We start from the raw sequence: 11,536 nt of genomic DNA on the forward strand, positions 1-11,536 counted from the left end.
CACTATCAGTAAGTGCACTTGTAGTTCAGTCACTGCTGTAATATCGAAAACCCAGCAGCCAATTTACATCCCACAAATGACTGCATTTTTTGCCGTGGGCAGAGGAGATAAACACTGGCGAGACATCAGTGATAACGACAAAATGGTCACGTGAACTCTTACTTCAGCCTTCAGATACATCTAACGCTCTCTCAAAAAGACAGAACAAAATTCAATACCAATAGGAAAAGCTAAGCTGTGCCCCAGCACAGAAGTAACCATTTAGTATTAAAAAAAAATAATTCTGAACATCTGCCAAGTTTTTAACGATGTACAGGCCAGGCACAAGACAAAATTGTTGTCTTCAATAGACAGAGCATCTACTCCAATCATTCGCTAAAAGGACAAAACAATTCCAGAAGCAAATAGTGGTCGAATGCAATTTTCTTTGAAAATGTTCTCTGCCAAAACATCGGCGCTCTCCATCAAAATATTCTGCACCGAGCAGCGTAAAACCAGCAGCAGAACATCACACACAAAACATAGCACTAAATACCTGTCGTGGTTACAACCAGCAACAAGCTTGGGGAGAGAACAAGGGTGAGTGGGTGTGCGGGATCACCAAGATTACGCTGCATGTATCACGGTGATTATTTTTATTCCACATCCTCGTTCCTAGAGCTATCACTTGCCCTAATGCAAACACTTGTACACAACAACGTGCCTTTAGATGTATCATTAACTTTCTGACAATACTCATTGGCCTGGGATAAGAGCGAGCTCACTTTGTACAGGGCACACCAGCTGTCTGAAGGGTCTCAGCCCAAAATGTCACCTATTCCTTTCCTCCAGAGACGCTGTCTGACTCGCCAAGTTACTCTAGCTTTTTGTGTCTATCTTTGGTTTAAACCAACATCTGCAATTCCTTACAACACTAAAGAATTGTTGGCTTCTTTGAATAAATCCTTAAGAACTGGACATTCATGACAGTGCCAGCACACAGTACAATGGGACATGACACAGAGGTGATACAGTTTATGATGATATCTCCACTGCCCCAAGAAAGGCACCAAGGCAAATAACATCTCCCACCCCCCTCCCTCCTCGACATGGTCCAGAACAGACATTTTCCCCTTGCTCTCTCCCCCCCCCCCCCCCCCCACTCCCCCCATTATGAGGCAGACCCCGAGCCACACACACACACACCACCCACCCTGGACTCAAACCCACATCAACACTGAGTGATACACACACTCACACAATCTCCCCCAGCCTAGAATAACACACAGACCTATACTCTCACTGACACAGACCACCCCCTCCCAACGTTCACTGACCCAGAGTGACACACAACTTGACCCAGACCCTCAGTGACCTAGAGCCAGACTCAGGGTGACAACACACACAGACGTGGATCCAGTCTCTCTCACTCACACACACCTCGACTCTCACTGACCCAGAGTGACCCTCACAGACAATGACCCAGACTCTGAATAACTCTCAAACACACACACACACATTGAAGATAGACACAAAATGCTGGAGTAACTCAGCGGGTAGGCAGCATCAGTGGAGAGAAGGATTAAGTCTCGACCCGAAACGTCGTCCATTCCCTCAGAGATGCTGTCTGTCCCGCTGAGTTACTCAAGCATTTGTTTTGTGTGTGTGTGTGTGTGTCTTCGGTGTGAGCCATCATCTGCAGCTCCTTCCTCCACACACACACGCCATGACCCAGACCCTGGGCAACTCACACTCACTCACACACATACAATGACCCAGACCCTGAGCAACTCACACTCGCATACACTCACACACTCACAAACAAACACTCACACACTCACCAACAAACACTCACACACTCACCAACAAACACTCACACACTCACCAACAAACACTCACACACTCACCAACAAACACTCACCAAGGACACACTCACCAACACACACTCACACAACTCACCAACACATACAATGACCCAGACCCTGGGCAACTCACACACACCAGGACTGCCCGAGACCCACCTTGTAGACATCTCCATAGGTGCCGCTGCCCACCCTCTGGATCAGCTCGAAGTCCAGCTGCGGATTCTTCCTCAGGATGTCGCCGCTGATGGGGGCCCGGCCCTGCGGGTTCATGGCTGCCCGGGGTCGGGGTCGGCTCCCTGTCCACTAGCCCCGCTGCCCGTCCCTGTTGCTGTTGCTGCCTGTGTCTGTGTCTCTGTCTCTGTCTGTCCCCGGCCTGTCTGTGTCCCCACTGTCCCCGCTCCTCCTCCTCCCGTCGCCGCCGCCGCTCCACAAACTGCGCGCTGACTCCAAATATGGCGCCCGCGCCATTTCCTGCGCCGCCGCGCCTGCGCGTTCCTGCTGCTGCTGCTGCTGTTGCTAGCGCGTGTCCGCGGCGGCCACGTTCCCCCTGCACGCGCCCACTCACCCACTCACTCACTCACTCCTGCACCCACTCACTCCCCTGCACCCACTCACTCCCCCTGCACCCACTCACCCACTCACCCACTCCCTCCCCCCCTCACCCACTCCCTCACCCCTCACTCACTCACCCACTCACTCCCCCACTCACCCACCCACTCACTCCCCCTGCACCCACTCACTCCCCCTCCCTCACCCTCACTGCACCCACTCACTCTCCTGCACCCCTCACTCCCCTCACCCACTCACTCACCACTCACTCCCCCTGCACCCACCCCCCTGCTCACTCACTCCCCTGCACCCACTCACTCACCCACTCACTCACTCCTGCACACCACTCACTCCCCCACTGCACCCACTCACTCCCCCTGCACCCACTCACCCACCCACTCACCCCCCTGCACCCACTCCCACTCACCTCACCCCCCTGCACCCACTCACTCACTCCCCCCTGCACCCACTCACTCCCCTGCACCCACTCACTCCCCCACTCACTGCACCCACTCACTCACCCTCCCCTGCACCCACTCACTCACTGCACCCACTCACTCCACTCACTCACTTCACCCACTCACTCCTCACTCCCCCTGCACCCACTCCACTCCCCCTGCACCCACTCACTCCCCCTGCACCCACTCACTCACCCACCCACTCACTCCTGCACCCACTCACTCCCCCTGCACTCACTCACTCCCCCTGCACCCACTCACTCTCCCCTGCACCCACTCACTCCCCCTGCACCCACTCACTCACCCACTCACTGCACCCTCACTCCCCTGCACCCACTCCCTCCCCCTGCACCCACTCACTCCCCTGCACCCACTCACTCACTCCCCCTCACCCACTCCCCCCCCTGCACCCACTCACTCCCCCTGCACCCACTCACTCACTCACTGCACCCACTCACTCCCCCCTGCACCCACTCACTCCCCCCTGCACCCACTCACTCACTCCCCTCACCCACTCCCCCCCTGCACCCACTCACTCCCCCCCTGCACCCACTCACTCCCCCTGCACCCACTCACTCCCCTGCACCCACTCACTCCCCCTGCACCCACTCACTCACCCCTCACTGCACCCACTCACTCCCCCCCTGCACCCACTCACTCCCCCCTGCACACCCACTCACCCACTCCCCTGCACCCCTACCACCCCCTGCACCCACTCACTCACTCCCTGCACACTCCCCCTGCACCCACTCACTCCCCACTCACTCCCCCCTGCACCCACTCACTGCCCCTGCACCCACTCACTCCCCCACCCCTCCTGCCACCCACTCACCCCCTGCACCCCTCACTCCCCCCACCTGCACCCACTCACCCCCCTGCACCCACTCACTCCCCCTGCACCCACTCACTCCCCCTGCACCCACTCACCCACTCACCCCCTGCCCCACTCACTCCCCCTGCACCCACTCACTCACCCTGCCCCCTGCACCCACTCACTCCTGCACCCACTCACCCACTCACCCACTCCTCCCCCTGCACCCACCCACTCACCCACTCACCCCCCTGCACCCACTCACTCCCTCCCCTCCCCCTGCACCCACTCACCCCCTGCACCCACTCACTCCCCCTGCACCCACTCACCCACTCACTCCCCCCTGCACCCACACATTCCCCTGCACCCCCACTCACTCACCCCCTGCACCCACTCACTCCCCTGCACCCACTCACTCCCCCTGCACCCACTCACCCTCCCCCTGCACCCACTCACTCACCCTGCACCCACTCACTCCCCCCTGCACCCACTCACTCCCCCTGCACCACTGCACCCCTCACCCACTCCTCCCCTGCACCACACCCACTCACCCACTCCCCCCCCTGCACCCACTCACTCACCCACATCCCCCCCTGCACCCACTCACTCCCCCCTGCACCCCCTGCACCCACTCACTCCCCTGCACCCACTCACTCCCCCTGCACCCCCCCTGCACCCACTCACTCACTCCCCCTGCACCCACTCACTCCCCCCTGCACCCACCACTCCCCCTCACCCACTCACTCCCCCTGCACCCACTCACTCACTCACCCCCTGCACCCACTCACTCCCCTCACTGCACCCACTCACTCCCCCTGCACCCACTCCCCTCTGCCACCCCTGCACCCACTCACTCCCCTGCACCCACTCACCCACTCCCTCCCCTGCACCCACTCACTCACTCCCCCCACTCACTCCCCTCACCCACTCCCCTGCACCCACTCACTCCCCCTGCACCCACTCACTCCCCCTGCACCCACTCACTCCCCTGCACCCACTCACTCCCCTGCACCCACTGCCCGTGCACCCACTCACTCCCCCTGCACCCTGCACTCGCTCCTTCTGCTGTCCTGCACCTTTGTTTGATCACGGACCTTGCACAAGGATGCACACTCTGCCTTGACTCCGTTTGCAAGTTGTCCATTTTCTGCTTAAATGTATGAACAATGCATGACATTATATACACAATACATTAAATGTATGAACAATGCACTGATAATACATTGAATTATATAAATAAATATATTCAATTATGAGCAATACACTAAATGCATAAATTTGTGGACAATCCGTTAAATATTATAAGTATGTACTGTATATAATATATTCAGTATTAAATGTACAAGCAGTGCTTTGAATGTATGTACAATGCTTTAAATGTATGAATGGATGAACGATACATTAAATGTATGATCAATATACTAAACGTATGAATATTATATTTAATGCAAAAACAATGCATTGAATGTATAAATGCTGCCAGCACACACCTCTAGCTAGATTTCACATGTATCACTGGGCGGGTTTATACAGCCATGTGATTATTGCGTGTCCAGCGGTGATCCATATGTCACTTCCCTCTGTTGACAATTTAAACGACAGCGGTTGCAACGCGGACAATGATTCATTTATTTCAGTAAATGAGGATGCCAGATTTCCTGCCCCACTGCCCGAAACCTCCTTCTACAGTCACTCCCCGGCCTGCTCAACTACTCCACCAGTTTTTGTTCAATTCTTTCCGCCAGCGGACATGATTTGTTTGCCAACCCAACTAGACACAAATTGCTGGAGTAACTAACTCAGCGGGACAGGCAGCATCTCTGGAGAGAAGGAATGGGCGACGTTTCGGGTCGAGACCCTTCCTCAGACTTGTGTCTCGACCCAAAACGTCACATATTCCTTCTCTCCAGAGATGCTGCCTGTCCCCGCTGAGTTACTTCAGCATTTTGTGTCTATCTTCGGTTTAAACCAGCATCTGCAGTTCCTTCCTACACATTTTGTTTGCCAGTCAGCGCTATAATATTTGAAATACTATCTACCCCATCATTTACTGTTTAAAACCATATTTATTCCGGTTTTTACAAAATTAGTGCACTCTGCAAGAAATGCGGAATCAGTATAAATTGATCTAATGAAGAATTTAGCGATGATTTCCTTCGCTCCATAGATGCTGCTGCACCCGCTGAGTTTCTCCAGCACTTTTGTCTACCAAGAATTCAGCGATGATAGATATTGGTTTGTTGTGTGTTTTGTGAATGTTGCCACCCGGCGCCGTTAGCTGGAATTACAGATGGTGTCTGTAAACAAACAAGATGATGATGAAACTGCCCGTCTCATCTCGGTATTGCCAGAAAAGGCTTCCCATTTCAAAGTGTGCACGGGCAATTGACAATGTCCTATGTTTCTATGTTAAAATCTGCCAACGTTCCATAAAATACAATTTCATAGTTATACCCCTGTACAAGCTTTCACCGCGTAACGAGCTGCGATGGATATTTGCTTCCTGCCGTGTATATATTAAATGAGATTATGTACATTGTCAACACCATTCTTTACGGAGACAAATAATATTTTCCCTTGCAACATAACTGTGCAGTGAAAATGCAAAACTGGAGGCAGAATGACGGAGGAATTTTAAACGGTAGAAAGTGAATATTTAGCCGGTTACATAATTATAATTTAAAGATAGCAGCATCGCTTGCAGTGGTACAGAGTCGCCACAATTATTAGTACCTGTGGGTGTTAATGGCCACGTCATGTTCGGAGATGTTTACATGAAAGTTAGGGTGTTGTGAAATTTTTATTTTCCTTTGAGTATAACATCTCCATTGTATTTTTTTAATTCAGTTTTGGGGAACCTAAACAAAGAAAGGAGAACCAGTTTCACCCTAGATTTAACACAGCCTCAATCCCTGCTTATGCTCTGTTAGTTTTTTAAGTAAGTAAGTAAGTAAGTAAGTAAGTTTATTGGCCATGTACTCATATACAAGGAATTTGCCTTGGTGCTCTGCCCACAAGTAACAACATGACGTACAGTGATAGTTACGAATGACTCGGAAAACATTAAAGATTAATAATAATAAAACATTAATGATAAAACACCATTGATCAAGCATGTGAACCAACAAAATACCAGATCAAAGGGAGGCTGCAGATTTTTGACTGTTGAGTAGAGCAACTATTCGTGGATAAAAACTGTTTTTATGTCTGGCTGTGGCAGCTTTGACAATCCGGAGTCGCCTTCCAGAGGGAAGTGATTCAAAGAGTTTGTGGCCAGGGTGAGAGGGGTCAGAGATGATCTTGCCCGCTCACTTCCCGGCCCTTGTAGTGTACAGTTCATCAATGGAGGGAAGGTTGCAGCCAACAACCTTCTCTGCTGATCGGTTAATGGACGATTCGCTGCAGCCTCCAGGTGTCGTGCTTGGTGGCTGAGCCAAACCAGACCATGATGGAGAAGGTGAGGACAGACTCTATGATGGCCGTGTAGAATTGGACCATCATTGCCTGTGGAAGATTGAGCTTCCTCAGCTGCCGCAGGAAGTACATCCTCTGTTGTGCCTTTTTGACTGTGGAGTCGATGGTAGCCCCCCACTTAAGGTCCTTGGAGATGATGGTTCCCAGGAACTTAAAAGACTCCACAGATGTGACTGTGGTGTTGTTGATGGTGAGTGGGGTGAGGGGAGGGGGAGCTCTCCTAAAGTCTACAATCAATTCCACTGTTTAAATGATAGCAGAGTTGTTTCAATCCACTTGGAAACATTTGGGAATCATAGAACGTACAGCACAGAAACAGGCCCATTAGCCCACAAAATATGGAGGAAGGAACTGCAGATGCTGGTGTAAACCAAAGAGAGACACACAATGCTGGAGTAACTCCCAAGTTCCCGTTGTACCAGCTTCTCATTCTCACCTAGCAAGCAGCCAACAATGGCCTGTTTCCTCCATGATGGTTACTTTTTTGCATATCTTTCATCCATTTGTTCTATATCTCTCCACTTCACCATCTATATCTCTCGTTTCCCTTTCCCCTGACTAGCCTGAAGGAGAGTCTCGACCTGAAACGTCAACCATTCCTTCTCTCCAGAGATGTTGCCTGAGTTACTCCAGCATTACTCTGTCTACATTTGGCCCACAGAGTCTGTGCCGAACATGATGCCAAGTTAAAGTATTCCCCTTTGTTTGCACGTGACCCTAATCCCCCCTATTCCCAGCATATCTATGCGCCTATCTAAATGTCTCTTCAACGCCATCTTCATCGCTGCCTCAACCGCCACCAACAAACATTCCAGGCACCCACCACTCTGTATAAAAAAAATACCCCATACATCTAATTTAAACTTTGCCCCATACCTTAATGCAATGCCCTCTAATCTTTGACATGCCTACTACTGTCTACATTATAATAGTGTTTATGATAGTATTTTTATAATTTATAAACTGCCTTTTATAATTTTATATATTTTCTTCAGGTCTCCACTCAACCTTGGGCATTCCAGAGAAAACAATTTAGGTTTGTCCTTACAGTTAACGCCCTCCATTCCAGGCAGCATTGTGCTAAACCTCTTCTGCACCCTCTCCACATGCTTCCTGTAATGGTGCCACCAGAACCAAAGATCCTATAGCGGAGCAAGATAGACCACTCCTTCTAAATGCAATGGGCTGACGTCTAGTACGCAACGGAGCGGAACGTGGGCCTTTTTTTCATCCATTTCAGTAACCCGACCCGACCCGCAGTGTAATCAACGTTGCGGGGGAACAGTTTGTGTTAATAAATTATAATTCTGAAAATGAGGAGAAGACTTTTCCCAAATAACTTTTATTTTTACCGAGGATGTTTCCGGAACCGGCTTCCGTCTCCGCACTAGTATCTTTGCTCCGCTACGGGATCTTTGGTGCGGAGACGGAAGCAGGTTACGGAAATGGGGCCGAAAATTACCCATGAATCTGCCCATGACCGTACTACGTCTATTTCGTCGAGTGATCTATCTTGCTCGCTATAAGATCTTTGACCAGAACTGTACACAATACTCCAAATGGTTCTTGTACTCAATGCCCCGACCAATGAAGGCAAGCAGACTGCATGCCTCCTTTATCACTCTGTCTACTTGTGTTACCACTGTCAGGGAGTTGTGGACCTGGACCCCAAGATCCCTCTCTTGATCCCTCAGAAAGGAAACAATATTTTGTCAAACACAAATGGTGGGAAATTACAGTATTTTTCTTGTTTTCTGTGCCTTTGTTGGTGATATTTTGTGTGTGTATCGAGTAGAGCGAGTGACAGCTGCCAAGATCTGTGGCCTGTCTGTGCAGATTGCTTTTGCCCAATTCCTCTATGTTATGCATAGAACACAAAGTTCTGGAGTGACTCAGTGGGTCAGGCAGCATAGCTGGAGAACATGGATAGGTGACGTTTCACAGAGTGCTGGAGTAACTCAGTGGGTCAGGCAGCATCTCTGGAAAGCATGGATATGGGACGTTTCACAGAGTGCTGGACTGACTCAGTGGGTCAGGCAGCATCTCTGGAGGTCCTGAATTGGGAACATTTCAGGTCGGAACCTTTCCTCAGAATGGGTTCTTCACCGAAGACAGACACAAAATGCTGGAGTAACTCAGCGGGACAGGCAGCATCTCTGGAGAGAAGGAATGGGTGACGTTTCGGCTCAAGGCTCTACTTCAGGCTGACCCAAAACATCGCCCATTTCTTCTTTTTCTGAGATGCTGTTGGTAATATTTTGTGTGTGTGTCGAGTAGAGCGAGTGACAGCTGCCAAGATCTGTGGCCTGTCTGTGCAGATTGCCTTTGCCCAATTCCTCTATGTTATACATAGAACACAAAGTTCTGGAGTAACTCAGTGGGTCAGGCAGCATCAATGGAGAACATGGATAGGTGACGTTTCACAGAGTGCTGGAGTAACTCAGTGGGTCAGGCAGCATCTCTTGAGAACATGGATAGGTGACGTTTCACAGAGTGCTGGAGTAACTCAGTGGGTCAGGCAGCATCTCTGGAGAACATGGATAGGTGACGTTTCGCAGAGTGCTGGTGTAATGCGGGTCAGGCAGCAGCGGTGTGGAGAACATGGATAGGTGTCGTTTCACAGAGTGGGCCTGACTCAGTGGGTCAGGCAGCCCACTCTGGAGAACATTGACCAGGTGACACAAGGCAGAGTGCTGGAGTAACTCAGTTCCATCCTGATCTCTGAGAACATGGATGTGGGACGCTTCACAGAGTGCTGGAGTAACTCAGTGGGTCAGGCAGCATCAATGGAGAACATGGATAGGTGACGTTTCAAGTCGGAACCTTTCCTCAGAATGGGTTCTTCACCGAAGACAGACACAAAATGCTGGAGTAACTCAGCGGTTCAGGCAGCATCTCTGGAGAGAAGGAAAGGGTGACGTTTCGTCTCAAGGCTCTTCTACAGACTGACCCAAAACCTCGCCAATTTCTTCTCCCCCGAGATGCTGCCTGTCCTGCTGAGTTACTCCAGCATTTTGTACTATTTTCCCCATTACCGGCGCCTGCAGTTTTTCCCTGATCTTCGGTTTTCTCTGATGACAGCGTGACGTACAGGGAGCCGTGGGTTAGCAGGGTCTTCCGTTGTAAATGAGGTTAATGTGGGGGGTCGCTGAGGAGGACGTGGACTTGGAGTGCCGGTAGGGACTCTCCAATTTAGTGGTCAGATGGGATGTTATAGGAACTTAGCCAACAAAGCGAGAGGACAGGCTAGATGCAGGACCACATGTGGGCCTGATGCCACATCGAAGTCCAGGACCATACAGACCACAGCTTAAGGGTAAGCTGGGGACACCCGGGTTTAAAACCGACCTCAGGCGCTGCTGTTTTCACACCCTGTGAGTGGTGAATCTCTGGAGCTCTCTGTTTCCTCCCACATCCCAAAGAGGAGGCAGGTTCATTCGGCTATATGGCCCTCTGAGGGATTTAGATGTGGTGCTTCTGGCTAAGGATGATCAAGGGGTATCTCGTACGAGAAGTCAGGTACGGGCGCAGCGGTTGAGATGATCAGCCATGATCGCTGGGATTACGATCCCGACTGGGCGGTGTCAGGCTCGAAGGGCCGAATGGCCTACCCGTCCTGCACCTAATTTCTACGAGATCCTCGGTTTCCTATCTCACTCCAATGACTAAAGGTTTGTAGGTTTTTGGCGACAGTGTAAATGGAATGTGGGGGGTCGCTGGTCTGCAAACAAGCGGGCCAGAGGACCTGGACCATCTTAGATCTAAAGATCTTAGTGGGTTTGCGACGGGTGTGGATTTAGAAACGTCCAAGGGGCTTGTTTGCATGCTGTGTGACTCTCATACTAAGAAGGAGCAAGATCCTCACGGACGTTATGTTCATGTGTGTCAACCAACACGCTCCCACCACACCAAACTGGTTGACACAGCCCTCAACGACACCTTCCGGATTATCACGGGATGCATAAAGACAACGCCAATCCCGTGCCTCTACGCCCTAGCTGGTATTGCCCCCCCCCCATATCAGATGACCCATCGTCGCCCAAGACGAGCGGAGAGCACAGGAGATCGATACCAGGCACCCCCTGCACGGACACAAAGCACCTCCACCCCGACTGAAATCTAGAGCCAGTTTCTTGCAGACAGTCCCACCTCTCCAGACAACCAAAGAAACAGCAAGGACCAACATCTGGAAAGATGAATGGAACCAGCTCAACACACGAGCCCACGACTGGATGGAGAGAGGAATCACTCCGACTGAATGCCTCGCCAGCGGGCACGACCTCCCATGGCCAACCTGGAAGACCCTCAACAGATTACGAGTGGAGCAGGGGAGGTGCAAAGCACTTATGAAAGCATGGAACTACCAGGCAGAAGACACATGCAGCTGTGGAGCAGTACAG

General features: G+C 51.3%; 1 protein-coding gene across 1 annotated transcript in view; it reads right to left on the bottom strand.

Annotated features, from left to right (window-relative positions):
- map4k5 (mitogen-activated protein kinase kinase kinase kinase 5) overlaps window positions 1-2,308 on the bottom strand; it is a 134,266-nt gene extending 131,958 nt beyond the window's left edge. Inside the window, exon 1 of the mRNA XM_055641104.1 lies at window positions 2,001-2,308. Within this exon, the coding sequence (XP_055497079.1) occupies window positions 2,001-2,114 (114 nt within the window). The 5' untranslated portion in view covers window positions 2,115-2,308. The remainder of the gene's footprint in view (window positions 1-2,000) is intronic.
- Between the last annotated feature and the right edge of the window lie 9,228 nt (window positions 2,309-11,536).

The sequence above is a fragment of the Leucoraja erinacea genome, chromosome 9 (genome assembly GCF_028641065.1).
Source record: "Leucoraja erinacea ecotype New England chromosome 9, Leri_hhj_1, whole genome shotgun sequence".
Lineage (NCBI taxonomy): Eukaryota > Metazoa > Chordata > Chondrichthyes > Rajiformes > Rajidae > Leucoraja > Leucoraja erinaceus.